This window comes from Salvelinus alpinus, chromosome 35 (genome assembly GCF_045679555.1).
Source record: "Salvelinus alpinus chromosome 35, SLU_Salpinus.1, whole genome shotgun sequence".
Taxonomy (NCBI): Eukaryota; Metazoa; Chordata; class Actinopteri; order Salmoniformes; family Salmonidae; genus Salvelinus; species Salvelinus alpinus.
Window position 1 is genome coordinate 3,534,899 of NC_092120.1, and position 20,738 is coordinate 3,555,636.

Consider the following 20,738-nt stretch of genomic DNA (forward strand, 5'->3'; position numbering starts at 1 on the left):
TCAGGGGTTTCAGGCAGCAGATTAGCTTCAGTCGTTGCTGACAAGATGGGCATTTGGATTGGCCAGCAGGAAGAGAAACATAATATAAAAAACAATACATCAAGCGTTGGGTACTAAGCTCATCCTCATCCATACCAGCTCTCTCTCTCTGTAGTAGAAGTTGTCGAGCCAGAGCCCAGAAAGTACCACGGCCACAAATCGTCCTGTACCAGGGCTGTCGTCGGCCCTCCTCTCCCATTACATTTGGGAGAGGATTTAGTTATATTTGTATGTACTGTGTGAGCGCTCAATTTAACAGTGTCACTGTTTGATGAAAGAGGTCGACCCAGATGGTTGTTATTTATAGCTTTCAGTCTGACTCAGCTTTGGGGGGCTGACTGTCTAAAGTTCATTGGGGGCATAGCGGGGGTGTTGGGGTAGAGGGGTCGGTACGAGGGGGTGACCAGGTATGGGGAAGCTGGCATGGAAACTCTAGTTTGATGACACTGAGAAATTACACCTCATGGGGACTTTTGAGTCATGTACCTGTTACTTGAAGCAGTAGAGGATTTATCATTGTCTTTTATGTAGTGTTCTGTTTGACACTGTGGCTGGTCTTCAGAGACCTTTTGGGTGGCTGCATGTTGGACCCCTCCTCCCTCTCAACTGGCCTCCACTGCTATACCCAAACACAGACGCCTCCACTCAAGGGACGCACTTAGGTTTCTGTGGATCACTGGGGCGTGTGAGGTGGGACATCACTCCCGCTCCTGTTCTGATGAATAATCTTGTTTCCTCCTCCTCCACTTTGACTCACACTGCCAGACACGGGGATGACATCTCTCACTTCCTGAGAATCCTACCAGCCCCCCTTCCCCCCTCCGCTCCTTGCTGCTAGACGTGTTATGCACAGTCAGTGTGTGGGTGGTCAAGAGGAAATGAGGAAGAGTATTGGCTGCTCTCAAATAAATAAAGCACTCTGTTGCTGCCCGCCAGCCGGCGCTGTGAGCAGGCCAGTGATATGAGGAGGTTTAGCTGGTGTCTGGGCATTGGCAGGTGGAGATTGTCACCAGGAGAACAAGGAGTTTTTCCTGACCTGGACTCAGTTTATAAGACCTAATCGTCAGTCAGTTCACTTCATAGGATGGCTCACACTTCCAGTGAATGCCCAGAACTTCCTCCTTTATCAAACTACTGTGATCGGTCATATGATGTTAGGTACTTCCCTCCGGCCTGTCTTCATCCTGTTGGATTGTATCCGAAGCCAAGGTGGTTGTATTTTCAGTCCAGTGATTGACAATGACCAGATGTACAAGCCAGTCATGTCATGACAATGATCTGATGCACCAATCATGTTGGGCAGTGCAGGCTGGAAGCGGACATTACCGCTGTGTCCTGATTGGATTGTTGCCCGGCATGTGGAAGCAAGAGTATGACATTTGACTTTTGAGAAGTAGCTAATGGTCAGGGTCAGTACAGTGAAGGTCCAGAGCCTTTACACTGAGGGACATACTGAGATTCTGGACAACTAAAGAGGTTTCATGTGGAGGGACACACAGGTACATTATGACATAGAACTTGACAGATGGAATGTCATATTCATGATGTACAAGCAGCCAGTCTTGCATACACACATTCTATTTCTCCCTCGCTCTCACACCCCCTCTTTAACAGTCTGGGCCTGAAAGCGCAGTGTCAGAGTGCGCAGTATTTGTGTCTCAGCTGTGCCTGTCCCTCAGTGCCAGCGAGCCGGCTGTGCCGGGAGAGAGGAGCATGAGTGTCCGCAGTGACCTGACCTGGCCCAGACACAGTGGGCGCCACGAGGGCATGAGCTTAGCTTCCCCTGCCACACTCCCTTGCCCTCGCTGGGTCTGCACCCTGCACGAGGTCAGCTCAGAGACAGTTCTTTGAAACTTTCTATTGACCTTTACCTACACTCTATCCCTTCCTTCCATCATTCCCTATCCCCCCCCCCCCCGCCTTTTGCCCTGTGTCCAACTTTGGCTTGGTGGCACCACTACTCCCGTTACCCTAACAGGGTATAAGAGGGGCTGACACGGACAGGGGCGGGGGGAGGGACGGTGAATTCAGCTGTTGGCCTTACATCTCCCCCACACCATTTCCTTCCTGTTCCTTAGAGACAGATAGTGGGCTGGTCTGTTGCTATGGTGACACACTGATTGGCAGCTGTTTTGGTCAGCTGTAGAGGGGTGTGGTGGGATACCTCATGGTCCATGCACGGTTAATTGCTGCAAATGATTACTTCAGACACCCCTGTCTGTATATATTTAACTCAGTCTGATTTGACACTTGCATAAGTGAGTATGAATTCTACCCTGTGCAGTACACCTGTGTGTCTGTCTATAGATGGCTGTGTGCCCTTACCTACTATATTTTATTAATATCCAGCCCCATTAGAGACAACATTTGTGTGAGTGCTTTGGCCGGTTGGGTGAGAGAGACTGGGGGAGAGAGAAAGAGGTAACAGGCAGAGAGAAATAGAGGAGGAAGAGGGAGGGTGAGAGCGGCATTGTGGGAAGGGTTGCTGATACAGCACAAGCTACCAGGTTTATTTATAGAGACCTCTCTGCCCAGCCCTTGGATACTAGCAGCCAATGAGCAGCCAGAGAGGAAGGGGGTGTCACACTCAGGAAGTTCTCAATGTGTTCACTTCAGCATTTAAAGGCACAGTGTGACATTTCTCAGTGCTCGGCAGATAGCCCTCATAACTATCGTCATATCCCTCCCAACTGAGGCCAGGGCAGAACAAGGCCTCTCATAACAACAGCAGTTTCCTTGCGTTGTGAAATTTCTCTTCTGTTTTTTGTAGACCGGTTTTTTACAGTTTTCTTCGCAATTCTGATCCCAGTGCATCTACAGTCATTACTGTAGCATAAAACCACAACATTGCAGGTGCAGCTGTCCTATTTAGTTTGACCATTTAAACTGTGTTGTATTGTTAACCTCTCACAATGCATGGCCAATGCTGATGGAGATTTATTAAACAGTCTTTGCTGTAGAACATTGTCGTATTGATCTGAAAGGCTGATTAACTGTAACACTGTAAGCTCTGGATACAGGTCTGGTGTGAGTGCGGTTACATGCACACAATAATGCGATTATTGTGGATAGTCAGATTAATATAATAGTTTGATTAAACTGTTTACATGCTTTGCAAGAAGAAGGATTTCCATAATAATCCTGTTTACATGGACACATCTGAGATCAGGCTTCCTGGAAATAAATGTTCTACCACAGCGAGCATATTTCATTTAGAGTTTGGACAAAGTTTGTATGTGAAAACGACTTCTAAAACGCATATATTGTTGTTTCAAACACACTTCACTCAGGCTACAGAGGGAGGCTCGCCCTGCTGGTGCTAGCACATGCGCAGATCAAAGACACCGTTGGAATGACGGTGTTCACATGTCCTAATAATTAAAAAGATTGGTCAGAAAACCAGGTGTTTTAAGATGAGCAGAGTAAGGTGTTTACATGACAATTGCATTATCCGCCTACTGCCATAATCAGTTTAATATTGAATTATTAGTGTACCGGAGACATACTGTGTGTGTTTTCAAGTTTTATTAGTCGTATGTACAGGATACACATGACGTACATTGTTCAATAAGGTGCTTACTTGCAGGTTCCTTCTCGACAATGCAACAGCAATAAGAAATGTTATAAATATTTGTGTCCGAGTGTTTCTCTCTGTATCTGTGCTGAGACAGAAAGCAGTTTGAGATGAGTCACGTATGTAATGTTTCCTCCTTCCCTCTCAGCCCACTCCTGATGCCGGTGTTGGGACTCATCCTATCATTGGATGGAATGCGTGCAGTCACCCCTCAGGACTGATGGTGCTCAGACGTGCTGTTTTGCACTTTGTTTAAACTACGGCCATTGATCGGCGGGCTATTTCAAGTTGTAATGTGTCGTTGATAAATTTCACCCCCGTTACTCCTCACTTTAAAAGCCAGTGATAAAAGCATTGGCTGTGAAATATCTCATCAATTTTATATACCCCCTTTTTTCATATTCTTCTTTCTGCACTTTACCGGAGACATGCAATTAATCTGTTGGTTTTGCAGGACACTAGCACGGTGGTCAAGGTTTTCATCAGCAATTTAGGACATTGCACTGTAAGATGTATTGAAAGGGTTTGCACTAAAAGTAACCAAACCGTTGAACAGGACATGCTGTTGGTACTGTTCAGTAGTGTAAGGTCATTGGAGAGCCCCATGTTCTCTGTTTAATCTTCCTCGCATCTGGAGGGAAGAACAGAGTTGGGGACGGACAGACTGTATAAGTTAAGGGACATTATTTCCCTGTCTTTTGACATTTGACCGGCAGCATTTTTTATTTACTGGACATTTGAGAGATTTACCGGACCCATATGTATTGGATGCATAACCTGATTAGGGCGTCCACCCACAGTGCTCAGAATGACAGAAATCACATTTTACATTATGGTAATTCATATTAACAGAACATGCAAGTTGAGGATACAACGATGTGCGTCCTTACTGAATTCTGACGTGCACTTTGAAGATGTTAGAATAACTGCACGTTTACTTTTCCTCAGCCAACAAGAAGAGTAACGAACAGCAACATCACTAGCCTGTCAATCTACTATCCCCATAGTGGAAAAGTTTACATGTTCTATTGGTCAGCTTGTCGAGAAAGAAATAGCCCATTCCAAACAGACTCTGGGACAGTTGTGGAACGATAGATCCCAAATTCATACAACCAGTAGGTCTAGGCTACATGAAAATGAGTGATGCAACCGATCAAAACGCTTAGCTTCAAATGTTGATAAAATATTAGTTCACATTATAAGCCCAGCAATGCGCATAAGGTAGTAGGCTACGCGCGAATGTTCGTTCCATAATGCAATTCGTGGGAAAACACCGTTAGCAAACCATACTGCGAGTGGTTTCATGTGACAGAGATGGAAATATCTGTTAGAAATTTAGAAAGAGGGAGATCTAATGTGCAACAACTAGCGCGGGTTGCTAATAGGACTAGTATTGTGCTTTGGCTACTGGACAATGAAAGAAAAGTTGCTGTAAATAATTATCTCGAATATGGTCTGATTTTGGCTAGGCTACTTTGAGGCAAGGTAAGACATGCCTCATATGTAGTAAAATGTTCATGTTTCAAACAATTAAGTATATGTTTTCAAAATGCGTACTTTCTCCAGCTCATTGCAAAATGGTGTGTGACACACTGATGAAGCTTGCTTTTCGTTTCCTATGCATCTGCTGTTTGAGATGTTGTCTGACAGATTTTCCATTCTGTATCTGTACGCTGTACGTGTGTGATAAATATGATACATAACGAATATACTGTATATGCGCCAATTTAATTCCACGAAATTATGCAAATTAACCTATAGACCGATAAGCATGACCAGTCAAGTGTATTTCCATCGACTGGTATTTCCATCAATGAATAGGCTAAAAATCATTATTTTGCGTTGTTTTGGCCGGCGCCAATTTTATTCACCGCTTTTCAAAACAAATATCTGCCAAAAGCCGTCTATCACAGGTTAACGGAAACCCTGGTCTAAACTTAAACTTTTATTCAAACTTTAACCTAGAACAACCAAGATGAATGTCTTGTTGTAAACATTCTACCATCCACAACTAGGTCAAAGTGTAGTCTGACTCCGTATGTGTTTAATGCCAGTGGAATGAGTTTCCAGGCCGGTTTGCTGAGCCACTGGCGGATGTTTTTTGTTTTGTGCAAGCGACCAGCCCCCCTCTAGCTAAGTGAGTGAGAGAGGTCAAAATTCTGCGGAGGCCAGGGTTTACCCAGGAGCCAGCGGTCCAAACTGCTGTGTCTTGGCATTGGTGGACATCAGGCTTGAGCGTGCGGCGCTGTCAACACCACACCGGACTGATCTTACCAAGCCTGTTGTGTTCCAGCCATTTTAGCTCGACTGCAGGCAAAGCAACGTCTCAAAACTGCAGAGAATCTCAGTCAAGTTGAACCTGGGATTCTGACAGAAAAACAAGTCTGGTGGAACTTAATGACAACGCAAAGCAGCACACTAAACAATGACTCGTTATTTTTTGGGGAAGGATGATGCAACAGTCTTGTCACACAGTGGTTTGTCCCATTGAAGTTCTAACCCACATTGTCCATCTTTGCTAGCTACCTTGATACAATCAGAAGATTTTAGTGCTCACAACATTCAGTTCCATCTTCTATATCTTGTGAGAAGCCACCTCTCCTTTTGTTTTTTCATATAAAAGCAGGAGTTGGAGAGAAAGTTCTGCTTGGAAATGTCCTCCTGGTTTTGAGGCGTGACAATGTGGACTACTGACCTCCACAAAGGTCTCATATCTTTCTCTCCGTCACACACACACACACGCACACGCACACTCTCACTTACAGACACACTCACAGACACACCGGCTTTGTCAGGTTGACCTGCGCTAATGCTGATTCTGCTGAAACGGGACACCCTCTTGCATAGAGATATTTCACGCCACCATTATTTGTATGATCTTTCTGACAGGGAGCTAAATGGCCCTGTGGAGTGGTACCCTACTAAGTAGCCACCCCACCCTCTTGCTCTACATCCTTGATAGGGTGTATGTGTGTGACTTCAAAGAACAGCCAAGAAGGGTGTGTGAGAGAGCACATGTGTGCTTTTCCTCTGCAGTGCAGTGCTCATGCCCACACCCATGGCAGTGCCAGTGTATGTATGATGAGTTAGGAAGCTTCATGTCGATGTATTGTTTCTAAAAACCTTTCCCTCTCTGTCTCGTCCTTTCTCCCCCTTCCCTCCATCTCTCCGTCTATCCTGCGAAGGTGGAAGCAGCTCAGGATGCAAGCCCCCCTCCTCTACCCTCTGCCAGCCTGCCGCCTTGGGCTTCTCCCCCGCTGAGCCAACCATGTCGAGCCAGCACAGCCACCCCTCCTTCAGCAACATCCACTCCATGGCTGAACAGCAGCAGGTACCCAGCGGCTAACGCCCTCACAGGACACTCCTCTAATGCTCTGTTTAGAATAATACTCTGTTTAGGAACTGACCTTATACTGACGCTATATATACACGCACACACACACACACCCTGATGCTATACACACACACCCTTATACTGACGCTATACACACCCACAATTCATCACGTGCACATAGGTATTAGCATCACATACTGAATGGACATAATGAGAAGCTTACCTACCTGTCGGATTGTAATATACATCCACAACCTCAAACACGTCAGCATCACGTACGGTACCAGTCAAAAGTTTGGACACACACTCATTCAAAGGTTTTTCTTTATTTTTACTATTTTCAACATTGTAGAACAATAGTGAAAATATTAAATTATGAAATAACACATATGGAATCATGTAGTAACCAAAAATGTGTTAAACAAATCAAAATATGTTTGAGATGCTTCAAAGTAGCCACCCTTTGCTTTAATGACCGCTTTGCACACTCTTAGCATTCATTCTCTCAACCAGCTTCATGAGGAATGCTTTTCCAACAGTCTTGAAGGAGTTCCCACATATGCTGAGCACTTGTTGGCTGCTTTTCCTTCACTCTGCGGTCCAACCCATCCCAAATCATTTCAACTGGGTTGAGGTTGGGTGATTGTGGAGGCCAGGTCATCTGATGCAGCACTCCATCACTCTCCTTCTTGGTCAAATAGCCCTTAAACAGCCAGGAGGTGTGTTTTGGGTCATTGTCCTGTTGAAAAACAAATGATAGTCCCCCTAAGTGCAAACCAGATGGGATGGCGTATCGCTGCAGAATGCTGTGGTAGACATGCTGGTTAATGGTGCCTTGAATTCGAAATAAATCATCAACAGTGTTACCAGCAAAGCACCATCACACTACCTCCTCCATGCTTCATGGTGGGAACCACACATGTGGAGATCATCCTTTCACCTACTCTGCGTCTCACAAAGACACGGCGGTTGGAACCAAAAATCTCAAATTTGGACTCATCAGACCAAATTTGACCTTCATGTCTTAACCTCTCTTGGATACGTGAGACGTTAGCGTCCCACCTCTTCAACAGCCAGTGAAACTGCTGTGCGCCAAATTCAAATACAGAAATACTCATTATAAAAATTCAGAAAACAAAACATATTTCACATAGGTTTAAAGATTAACTTCTTGTGAATCCAACCACGGTGTCAGGTTTAAAAAATGCTTTACGGTGAAAGTATAAAAATAAAGGAGAGCCGCACACTCTAGGAGCTCAGATGCAAAAATATTTAATTTACCAACGTTTCGACAGGCAAGCTGTCTTCATCAGGGTACATCAACCTTCATCAGGGTACATCAGAGTTCTGTTATACTCACAGACACTATTTTAACAGTTTTGGAAACTTTAGAGTGTTTTCTATCCAAATCTACCAGTTATATGCATATCATATCTTCTGGGCCCGAGAAGCAGGCAGTTTAATTTGGGCATGCATTTCATCCAAAATTCCGAATGCTGCCCCCTACCCTAGAGACCCTAAAGTAATGATGGACTGTCGTTTCTCTTTGCTTATTTGAGCTGTTCTTGCCATTTTATGGTCTTGATCTTTTACCAAATAGGGCTATCTTCTGTATACCACCCCTACCTTGTCACAACACAAAAAATATATATATATGGCTCAAACGCATAATGATGAAGGAACGAAATTCCACAAATGAACTTTTTTTTTTTATATATATATTTTTTTTAAATAAATGTTATCCCCTTTTCTCCCCAATTTTCGTGGTATCCAATCGCTAGTAATTACTATCTTGTCTCATCGCTACAACTCTCTCGGGAGAGACGAAGGTCGAAAGCCATGCGTCCTCCGAAGCACAACCCAACCAAGCCGCACTGCTTCTTAACACAGCGCGCCTCCAACCCGGAAGCCAGCCGCACCAATGTGTCGGAGGAAACACCGTGCACCCGCCCCCCTCGGTTAGCGCGCCACAGGAGTCGCTGGAGCGCGATGAGACAAGGATATCCCTACCGGCCAAACCCTCCCTAACCCGGACGACGCTATGCCAATTGTGCGTCGCCCCACGGACCTCCCGGTCGCGGCCGGCTGCGACAGAGCCTGGGCGCGAACCCAGAGACTCTGGTGGCGCAGCTAGCACTGCGATGCAGTGCTCTAGACCACTGCGCCACCCGGGAGGCCCTCAAATGAACTTTTAACAGGGTACACCTGTTAATTGAAATGCATTCCAGGTGAGTACCTCATGAAGCTGGTTGAGAGAATGCCAATAGTGTGCAGAAATGTCATCAAGGCAAAGTGTGGCTACTTTGAAGAATCTCAAATATAAAATATATTTTGATTTGTTGAACACTTTTTTGGTTACTATATGATTCCATATGTGTTATTTGATAGTTTGGATGTCTTCACTATTATTCTACAATGTAGAAAATAGTAAAAAATAAAGAAAACCCCTTGAATGAGATGGTGTGTCCAAACTTTTGACTGGTGCTGTACTCTATTGACAAGCAACTACAACCACCATCACTGATAGACTGTTCTGTGGCTAGGCAACAGTGTTGCCTGTATACATAGGTTAACTCAAACATGCACAGTTATGTCATTGGAAGTTACTCCTTCCACTCACATTGTATAGTGACCTTTATTTACTTTAGTTCTAATATCCGCTAGTTAGTATACTGCAGGAATGTCTTGGCAAGTTTTGGGGCTCCCCTCACCATCTGTCCCTTCCAGGTGCTGTCTGATGCGACCATACTGCAGAGGAGGATCCCTCCAAGTTTTAGAGATCCCGCCAGCGCACCGCTGAGAAAACTCTCTGTCGATCTGATCAAGACTTACAAGCACATCAATGAGGTGAGTGGAGTGTGTGTGTCAGCCAGCCATCAGGTCCTACAGGACTCTGCTGCTGCAGTTAGGTGATGTTTCCTAGCGATCATGACTCCTGCAGGAAACATCACTTCACAGCTTATCCGGTTCGCGGGTTGTTTGAGTAAAATAGATATGTTTTTATTTGTATTTATTTTTTCAATATTTTTGTGGGGGGGGACTCAATATACTTTCAAATGAAGAAAAAAAACAAATCAAAACTGTGTAGAAATGATATGACCTACATTCATATCGTTTCTTGACTGTCCAGCTCGCTTATCGCTTAAATGAAAGCTAGCAAGTCAGGGAACATCAGAAATTCCCAAAACTATGGATAGAGGAAATTGTTTTGCAAAATGGACGGCGAGGAAGTATAACCAATTTTCAGTGCGGACCTCTGGACCTCGTTGAAGACCGAATGAGGCCTCCAGGGCAAAATTTGTTTTACACCCCTTGTATAAACAAATCAAATCAAAGTTTATTTGTCACGTGCGCCGAATACAACAGGTGTAGACCTTACAGTGAAATGCTTACTTACAGGCTCTAACCAATAGTGCGGAGAAGAAAAAAAAGTATGTGTGTAGGTAAGTAAAGAAATAAAACAATAGTAAAAAGACATTTGAAAATAAGAGTAGCAAGGCTATATACAGACACCGGTTAGTCAGGCTTATTGAGGTAGTATGTACATGTAGATATGGTTAAAGTGACTATGCATATATGATGAACAGAGAGTAGCAGTAGCGTAAAAAGAGGGCTTGGCGGGTAGTGGGACACAATGCAGATAGCCCGGTTAGCCAATGTGCGGGAGCACTGGTTGGTCAGGCCAGTTGAGGTAGTATGTACATGAATGTATAGTTAAAGTGACTATGCATATAAGATAAACAGAGAGTAGAGGCAGCGTAAAAGAGGGGTTGGGGGGGCACACGATGCAAATAGTCCGGGTAACCATTTGGTTACCTGTTCAGGAGTCTTATGGCTTGGGGGTAAAAACTGTTGAGAAGCCTTTTTGTCCGAGACTTGGCACTCCGGTACCGCTTGCCATGCGGTAGTAGAGAGAACAGTCTATAACTGGGGTGGCTGGGGTCTTTGACAATTTTCAGGGCCTTCCTCTGACACCGCCTGTTGTAGAGGTCCTGGATGGCAGGCAGCTTTGCCCCAGTGATGTACTGGGCCGTACACAACACCCTCTGAAGTGCCTTGCGGTCGGAGGCCGAACAATTGCCGTACCAGGCAGTGATACAACCGGTCAGGATGCTCTCGATGTTGCAGCTGTAGAACCTTTTGAGGATCTCAGGACCCATGCCAAATCTTTTTAGTTTCCTGAGGGGGAATAGGCTTTGTCGTGCCCTCTTCATTAGATGTAGGGTTGCACATTTCTGGTTGCTTTCCCAAATGTCGCTGGTTTTCCAGAAATCCCGGTTGGAAAGTTACCAGAGTTTTGCAACCCTAGGTATACAGTGGGGAGAACAAGTATTTGATACACTGCCGATTTTGCAGGTTTTCCTACTTACAAAGCATGTAGAGGTCTGTAATTTTTATCATAGGTACACTTCAACTGTGAGAGACGGAATCTAAAACAAAAATCCAGAAAATCACATTGTATGATTTTTAAATAATTGATTTGCATTTTATTGCATGACATAAGTATTTGATCACCTACCAACCAGTAAGAATTCCGGCTCTCACAGACCTGTTAGTTTTTCTTTAAGAAGCCCTCCTGTTCTCCACTCATTACCTGTATTAACTGCACCTGTTTGAACTCGTTACCTGTATAAAAGACACCTGTCCACACACTCAATCAAACAGATTCCAACCTCCACAATGGCCAAGACCAGAGAGCTGTGTAAGGACATCAGGGATAAAATTGTAGACCTGCACAAGGCTGGGATGGGCTACAGGACAATAGGCAAGCAGCTTGGTGAGAAGGAAACAACTGTTGGCGCAATTATTAGAAAATGGAAGAAGTTCAAGATGACGGTCAATCACCCTCAGTCTGGGGCTCCATGCAAGATTTCACCTCGTGGGACATCAATGATCATGAGGAAGAAGAGGGATCAGCCCAGAACTACACGGCAGGACCTGGTCAATGACCTGAAGAGAGCTGGGACCACAGTCTCAAAGAAAACCATTAGTAACACACTACGCCGTCATGGATTAAAATCCTGCAGCGCACGCAAGGTCCCCCTGCTTAAGCCAGTGCATGTCCAGGCCTGTCTGAAGTTTGCCAATGACCATCTGGATGATCCAGAGGAGGAATGGGAGAAGGTCATGTGGTCTGATGAGACAAAAATAGAGCTTTTTGGTCTAACTCCACTCGCCGTGTTTGGAGGAAGAAGAAGTATGAGTACAACCCCAAGAACACCATCCCAACCGTGAAGCATGGAGGTGGAAACATCATTCTTTGGGGATGCTTTTCTGCAAAGGGGACAGGACGACTGCACCGTATTGAGGGGAGGATGGATGGGGCCATGTATCGCGAGATCTTGGCCAACAACCTCCTTCCCTCAGTAAGAGCATTGAAGATGGGTCGTGGCTGGGTCTTCCAGCATGACAACGACACGAAGCACACAGCCATGGCAACTAAGGAGTGGCTCCGTAAGAAGCATCTCAAGGTCCTGGAGTGGCCTAGCCAGTCTCCAGACCTGAACCCAATAGAACATCTTTGGAGGGAGCTGAAAGTCCGTATTGCCCAGCGACAGCCCCGAAACCTGAAGGATCTGGAGAAGATCTGTAAGGAGGAGTGGGCCAAAATCCCTGCTGCAGTGTGTGCAAACCTGGTCAAGAACTACAGGAAACGTATGATCTCTGTAATTGCAAACAAAGGTTTCTGTACCAAATATTAAGTTCTGCTTTTCTGATGTATCAAATACTTATGTCATGCAATAAAATGCAAATTAATTACTTAAAAATCATACAATGTGATTTTCTGGATTTTTGTTTTAGATTCCGTCTCTCATAGTTGAAGTGTACCTATGATAAAAATTACAGACCTCTACATGCTTTGTAAGTAGGAAAACCTGCAAAATCGGCAGTGTATCAAATACTTGTTCTCCCCACTGTATGTAACCGCATTAGCATAAACTGATGTACTAGTGAAGGATATCAGTTGTATCATTGGTTTGGTCCTCCGAGATCTATCCAAACAGTAGTGTGGCAAAATGAGAAACATTGGTGACTTACCCCTCTTTCTCTTTTCCCGCCCTTCCCTTCCTCTCTTCATCTCCTTTCCTCCGTGTCCAGGTGTACTACACGAAGAAGAAGCGGCGTGCCCAGCAGGTACCCCCGGAGGACTCGAGCACTAAGAAGGAGCGGAAGGTGTACAACGATGGCTACGACGACGACAACTACGACTACATCGTCAAGAACGGGGAGAAGTGGCTGGACCGCTACGAGATTGACTCGCTCATCGGCAAGGGCTCCTTCGGGCAGGTCAGTGGACATGGGGAACAGAAGGTATAGAGAGGGCAGGTCAGTGGAAAGAGGGTATAGGGGAGGATAGGTCAGGGGAGGGGGTAGGTGGAGGATAGGTCAGGGTGGAGGATAGGTCAGGAGTTGGGGGGAGGATAGGTCAGGGTGAAGGATAGGTCAGGGGGTGTGGGGAGGATAGGTCAGGGGGGAGGGGGAGGATAGGTCAGGGGGTAGGGGGAGGATAGGTCAGGGTGAAGGATCGGTAAGGGGGTGTGGGGAGGATAGGTCAGGGGGGAGGATAGGTCAGGAGGTGTGGGGAGGATAGGTCAGGGGGGAGGATAGGTCAGGTGGTGGGGGGAGGATAGGTCAGGGGGTGTGGGGAGGATAGGTCAGGGGGTAGGATAGATCAGGGGGTGTGGGGAAGATAGGTCAGGGGGGAGGATAGGTCAGGGTGGAGGATAAGTCAGGGGGTGGGGGGAGGATGGTCAGGGGGAGGAGGGAGAAAGAAGAGGATGGAAGAAAAGAGATGAGAAACACTTCCAAAGTTTAAGGTGAAGAGTTGCATGGGGTGAATGAAGTATGTCTACAGACGTGAGGAGAATAAACGTGTCAGAGGAGAGGGATAATGACTGTATTTTTTGTTTGGTGAAGGAGCTTTGCCGTGGCCCCTACCACCTGCAAATGCTACAATCAACATGGCTGCCTGTCTGACCTGTGACCTTTGCCATCCCGCAGGTGGTGAAAGCATATGACCACCACGAGCAGGAGTGGGTGGCCATCAAGATCATCAAGAACAAGAAAGCCTTCCTGAACCAGGCCCAGATAGAGCTGCGACTGCTGGAGCTCATGAACAAACATGACACCGAGATGAAGTACTACATAGGTGAGGACGCGCACACACACACACACACACACACACACACACACACACACACACACACACACACACACACACACACACACACACACACACACACACACACACTGCTTTAAGCCCCACTTACGATCTAACACTTTTGCATTGTATACCATCTACTAAAATTAATTGATACTGTGCCTCTTTGACGTCACATGCAACCTGCTCCACATTTAACGTCTCAATTGAAATATAGACCAACGCCCTACTTCTCATATATCCCTATGTATAAGTATCATGCTACATACAGTCGGGAGAAATAGTATTTGATACACTGCCGATTTTGCAGGTTTTCCTACTTACAAAGCATGTAGAGGTCTGTAATTTTTATCATAGGTACACTTCAACTGTGAGAGACGGAATCTAAAATCCAGAAAATCACATTGTATGATTTTTAAGTAATTAATTTGCATTTTATTGCATGACATAAGTATTTGATACATCAGAAAAGCAGAACTTAATATTTGGTACAGACACCTTTGTTTGCAATTACAGAGATCATACGTTTCCTGTAGTTCTTGACCAGGTTTGCACACACTGCAGCAGGGATTTTGGCCCACTCCTCCATACAGACCTTCTCCAGATCCTTCAGGTTTCGGGGCTGTCGCTAGGCAATACGGACTTTCAGCTCCCTCCAAAGATGTTCTATTGGGTTCAGGTCTGGAGACTGGCTAGGCCACTCCAGGACCTTGAGATGCTTCTTACGGAGCCACTCCTTAGTTACCCTGGCTGTGTGGTCATGCTGGAAGACCCAGCCACGACCCATCTTCAATGCTCTTACTGAGGGAAGGAGGTTGTTGGCCAAGATCTCGCGATACATGGCCCCATCCATCCTCCCCTCAATACGGTGCAGTCGTCCTGTCCCCTTTGCAGAAAAGCATCCCCAAAGAATGATGCTTCACGATTGGGATGGTGTTCTTGGGGTTGTACTCATCCTTCTTCTTCCTCCAAACACGGCGAGTGGAGTTTAGACCAAAAAGCTCTATTTTTGTCTCATCAGACCACATGACCTTCTCCCATTCCTCCTCTGGATCATCCAGATGGTCATTGGCAAACTTCAGATGGGGCTGGATATGCGCTGGCTTGAGCAGGGGGACCTTGCGTGCGCTGCAGGATTTTAATCCATGACGGCGTAGTGTGTTATTAATGGTTTTCTTTGAGACTGTGGTCCCAGCTCTCTTCAGGTCATTGACCAGGTCCTGCCGTGTAGTTCTGGGCTGATCCCTCACCTTCCTCATGATCATTGATGCCCCACGAGGTGAGATCTTGCATGGAGCCCCAGACCGAGAAGGTGATTGACCGTCAGCTTGAACTTCTTCCATTTTCTAATATTTGCGCCAACAGTTGTTTCCTTCTCACCAAGCTGCTTGCCTATTGTCCTGTAGCCCATCCCAGCCTTGTGCAGGTCTACAATTTTATCCCTGATGTCCTTACACAGCTCTCTGGTCTTGGCCATTGTGGAGAGGTTGGAGTCTGTTTGATTGAGTGTGTGGACAGTTGTCTTTTATACAGGTAACGAGTTCAAACAGGTGCAGTTAATACAGGTAATGAGTGGAGAACAGGAGGGCTTCTTAAAGAAAAACTAACAGGTCTGTGAGGTAGGTAGGTAGGTGATGAAATACTTATGTCATGCAATAAAATGCTAATTAATTACTTAAAAATCATACAATGTGGTTTTCTGGATTTTTGTTTTAGATTCCGTCTCTCACAGTTGAAGTGTACCTATGATAAAAATGACAGACCTCTAGATGCTTTGTAAGTAGGAAAACCTGCAAAATCAGCAGTGTATCAAATACTTGTTCTCCCCACTGTATTTATCAATCCAAATAGCCTTTGCAATGATAAACCTGTCACAGAATCACCTCTACCTCACTAAGCTCCTATAGCGCTGAGCGAGGTGATTGACACACAATAGTATAATAATAGATGTCATTTATATGGCCGAGCTGTTTTCCATGTGGTCAAAGCACCTTGCTCTCCACTCCAAGGGCACACTGTCACTCTGGAAGTCACCTCAACCACTACCCATGTAGAGCAGTGCACCCAGATAGGTTACTGCAGTATACCGCTTCCCCTACTAACCTCCCTCCTCTTCCCTCCTCTCCGCCTCTAGTCCACCTGAAGAGGCACTTCATGTTCCGGAACCACCTGTGCCTGGTGTTCGAGCTACTCTCCTACAACCTGTATGACCTCCTGCGCAACACCAACTTCCGCGGCGTCTCTCTCAACCTGACCAGGAAGTTTGCCCAGCAGCTGTGCACGGCGCTGCTGTTCCTGGCCACGCCCGAGCTCAGCATCATCCACTGCGACCTCAAGCCCGAGAACATCCTGCTGTGCAACCCCAAGCGCAGCGCCATCAAGATCGTGGACTTCGGCAGCTCCTGTCAACTAGGCCAGAGGGTGAGGAGACTAGCTGACTAACCAAGCACAGAGATATAGAAGACCCTAATGAACCCAATGCATGTGCTGGGTGGGGGTCAGGGGGGGGGGTGTTGAGGAGAGAACACCTTTGGGTTAGGAGAGAGGGAGAAGCAAGGGGAGGAAGGACTACACCTTACCAAGCACATCAATATACACAGTCCACTCCTGAAATCAGTGCACTGCAGTTCACCACTCCCAATGGATCCTATGTGAATTGTTCTGGGTATCTGCATGCTGCTGTGTATTATATTTAAGATCGACCTAAACCAATGCATACATCAGCAGTCGAATGTGGTTTATATAGTAGGCCCTTAATGCATGCTATATCCCCTTTAGATGCTAGCGGGGGGGTTGTTGGGTAGAGAAGAACATTGGAGCAGGGAGGGAGGAGGGAGCTATTGGGGGGGATAGAGAGCGATAGAGACGCAGGGGAAGGGAGGGAATGGTAGAGGTAGAATGAATGAGACAGCTTTTTGTAAACCAGATAAACGTTCAATGTATACTAACCTTTTCTAAAACATTGTATTATTTGTCTGCTAATGCCTCTGGATATCTCAGGAAGAGGGAGAAGAGAAGGGTGGGGTAGATGGATGGATGGATGGATGAGGGAGAGAATAGCCCACAGATGATTCCGTCTCTGCCGTTTCAAAAGAGAATGAGCTCAGTTTTCTGCAGAGGGTAAATAGACATGGAGAGGGAAGCTATGGAGGGAGGCCGTTGCCAGGTTGAATAGGAACTGGCATTCACAGCACATCTTTGAGGACTCTTGGGAAGATGAGGAAATGGGCCTCACTACAGTGCTCAAGTATAGAATCCCAGCGGCGATGCTGCACCCAGTTTAGATATTTCTACTCAGCTTGGCCTGCCCCGTGTGGATAAATGGTGTCACTGCACCACTTCCACCACCATCCTGTCTCCCTCCACCAGTGAGTGTGCTCTAATTTAGATTAGAAATGTTACTAAAGGGCCACAGCTCCTTTCTGCTGTAACCAACATACTGGAGCTAATACCTCTATCTTTTGTCATCACATTTTCTCCCCTCGTCTCTCTTCTTCTTTTTTCTACCTATTTGTATTTCTTATATCACCCCAATCTGTCCCTCCACCACAGATCTACCAGTACATCCAGAGTCGGTTCTACAGATCTCCGGAGGTGTTGCTGGGCATGCCCTACGACCTGGCCATTGACATGTGGTCCCTGGGCTGCATCCTGGTGGAGATGCACACGGGAGAACCCCTCTTCAGCGGCTCCAACGAGGTAGGCTGTGAGAACACACACAGCATTGGGTGTCGATGCCGAATTTGCCCCTGACCTGTCCTGTTGTTTCTCTCTCTCCAGGTGGATCAGATGAATAAGATAGTGGAGGTACTGGGGGTCCCTCCCAACCACATGCTGGATCAGGCTCCCAAAGCACGGAAGTACTTTGACAAGCTGTCCGACGGTCTGTGGACTGTCAAGAAGAACAAGGACATAAAGAAGGTACTTTACCCCTCGGCCTCCGTGAGTAAAACTCTGCTCTTACTTAATCTTCTCATCTCATCTCCGAACCACATCCCTCCTGTCACTCACAATGCAGTAGGTTCAAGTTCCCCTGTCACCCCACAGATCTTGAATCAGATTACCTTGCTCTTACCCCCAAACCTAAACTTAACTGCTAGGGGGATTGAAAGATATTTGACCCAAGTGTCAGTGGTTAGAGGCAACTTCTCAACAAACCTCTTACTTGTATTAACCATTCACCCGTAGATGGAGAAAGAGAGATGGGTAGAAAACCGAGGTGGAGAAGGAAGGGGTGGAGGGTTAGCTTGATATTGGAAAGTAGTTTGTGCAAAAGAGGTATTTTCTCCCTTTTCTCATTTCTAACCTAAACTCCCACTCTTAGGAAGGAGATCTGAGTCCTCAGCATCTTCCTCCAGTCATCATCATCTAAACCGTAAACTCCTCGTCATATAGCTTTCTCTAATTGTCTAAAAAGGTCCTTATCGTTCCATTATTCTGTGTGTATCAGAAGCATTACATAGCCCTTAATAAGATAGAGGGATGAGATGAAGGAGCAGTGGAGGCAGGTGAAAGGTTGAACAAAGGGAGATGCCTGGGTTACGTTGGAGGTGAGAGAAAGAGGGGGAGAAAGGTTTGGATCAGATGTTAATTAACTTTGTCCAAAAGGGATTGGAGATGGTGGGGGATCAGCCATCTCACCCCAGAGGCAGGCACACCTGGGTGGGTGTGTGAGCACGGGTGTACACCTATGGGTGTTGGCATGTATTTTCACTAGACGATTAGGGGTTAAGTGAATGATATAGTGCAGGATAAGACAACTTATTGTTAGTTTTAGGACTAGGAGCTGATGGTCTTTAGAAGGGAGACCATGTAAGGATACATGTTGGAGGTCTCATTCATTCCAGCTTCTCATCACTGGCTTGGTGTTATGTAAATAAAGTAGACCGAATAGTAAGTCTATCCATTCATAATATGCATTCTACTGACCATCAACCATTTCACCGTCATAACAACATGCATGCTTGCATGTGTGAAATTCAACCATAATAATAACTAAAAGTCACTAAAACTGCCTCGAAGAAAATGAGAATTCAACAGTGTTTCTCTGCACCTCCCCACATCCATAATCTCCGTTCTCCCCCTTCTCTCACTCCCTCTATCTCCCTATTCAGGAGTACAAGCCTCCTGCGACGCGGCGGCTCCATGAGATCTTGGGGGTGGAGACCGGGGGTCCTGGCGGGAGGCGGGGCGGAGAGCAGGGGCACGCTCCCTGCGACTACCTGAAGTTCAAGGACCTGATCCTGCGCATGCTGGACTACGACCCCAAGACGCGCATCACACCCTTCTACGCGCTGCAGCACAACTTCTTCAAGAAGACGACGGACGAGGGCACCAACACCAGCAGCTCCACCTCCACCAGCCCGGCCATGGACCACAGCCACTCCACCTCCACCACCAGCTCCGTCTCCAGCTCCGGTACGGGACACAGCAGTTAGTATACAGTATACCCTTACCATAAGTCACAGTCCACTGCATCGGGAAACATCTGCAGAGGTCAAACCTCAAAAGAGCAAACTAAACATTGGCAGCTTGTTTGATCCCATATTCCCACTGCAGTGTTTCCCCCAGATAATTCTCCCCTATGTTTGTAAAAAACACCAAGATTCCTTAGATTGAGAGCTATTGAAAGTCCGTTGAAGCCATGTTGGTTAGTATTGTAAAGGATCTTGTCTGGGAGATCCCTCCCACCTACATAGTCTTCGGGGGAACACTGCAGTCTACTGCGTCATAGTGATGGTGGTTCAATGTTACATCTCAGCCAGCCCCTACAGCCCCTCGCTCTCTGCAACAGCCACACAGTCTCCATAGAAACAAGCTCCTAGTCACTTCAGCCGCAGCTCAGTCCCTACAGCCTGCAGCACACCGTCACCATAGCAACAGCTCAGCCTCAGCGGCCTCTCCTCTGCCACAGCTACAGCTCCCATTCACCATGGCAACAGCTTCTCACCTTAGCTACAGCACCATGTTCAGCAGCTCAGCAACAGGTTATGGTCCCAGCAGTGATGGACTGTCAGTATGTTGACGTAACACAACTATTGTGTATTCTGACTGACCGAGTGTCTTTTCCCCCTCTCCTCCCCTACTCTCCCTCTCCTCCCCCTCTCCTCCCCTACTCTCCCTCTACTCCCCTACTCTCCCTCTCCTCCCCTACTCTCCCCCTACTCCCCTACTCTCCCTCTACTCCCCTACTCTCCCTCTCCTCCCCTACTCTCCCTCTCCTCCCCTACTCTCCCTCTACTCCCCTACTCTCCCTCTACTCCCCTACTCTCCCTCTCCTCCCCTACTCTCCCTCTACTCCCCTACTCTCCCTCTACTCCCCTACTCTCCCTCTACTCCCTCTCTCTTCCCCTACTCCCTCTCTCTTCCCCTACTCCCTCTGTCCAGGTGGATCTAGCGGTTCTTCCAATGACAACCGGAATTACCGGTACAGTAACCGGTACTACAACAGTGCAGTTACTCACTCAGACTACGAGATGCAGAGTCCACAGGTGAGCAGAGGTTTAAATCTGACCTCACTCTGATGTCTCAGATCTCATCACATGGAACAACATGTTCTTCCTCTATACCAGCTGGAACTGACATTTGTATGATGTACTGTAGATTCTGCATTCTCTGTTTCTAACGAT

The 20,738-nt window shown here is 46.5% G+C and overlaps 1 protein-coding gene across 6 annotated transcripts in view; it reads left to right on the top strand.

Moving 5' to 3' along the window:
• LOC139563993 (dual specificity tyrosine-phosphorylation-regulated kinase 1B-like) overlaps positions 1 to 20,738 on the top strand; it is a 75,886-nt gene that overhangs the window by 52,387 nt on the left and 2,761 nt on the right. For 3 of the 6 annotated variants that reach the window (XM_071383103.1, XM_071383102.1, XM_071383098.1), the window contains 9 exons: positions 6,799 to 6,944; positions 9,675 to 9,794; positions 13,047 to 13,235; positions 13,950 to 14,097; positions 16,244 to 16,530; positions 17,662 to 17,808; positions 17,890 to 18,051; positions 19,224 to 19,542; positions 20,497 to 20,600. In XM_071383103.1, the coding sequence (XP_071239204.1) occupies positions 6,882 to 6,944; positions 9,675 to 9,794; positions 13,047 to 13,235; positions 13,950 to 14,097; positions 16,244 to 16,530; positions 17,662 to 17,808; positions 17,890 to 18,051; positions 19,224 to 19,542; positions 20,497 to 20,600 (1,539 nt within the window). In that variant the 5' untranslated portion in view covers positions 6,799 to 6,881. The remainder of the gene's footprint in view (positions 1 to 6,798; positions 6,945 to 9,674; positions 9,795 to 13,046; positions 13,236 to 13,949; positions 14,098 to 16,243; positions 16,531 to 17,661; positions 17,809 to 17,889; positions 18,052 to 19,223; positions 19,543 to 20,496; positions 20,601 to 20,738) is intronic. The other 3 variants (XM_071383099.1, XM_071383100.1, XM_071383101.1) reach the window with 3 other exon arrangements.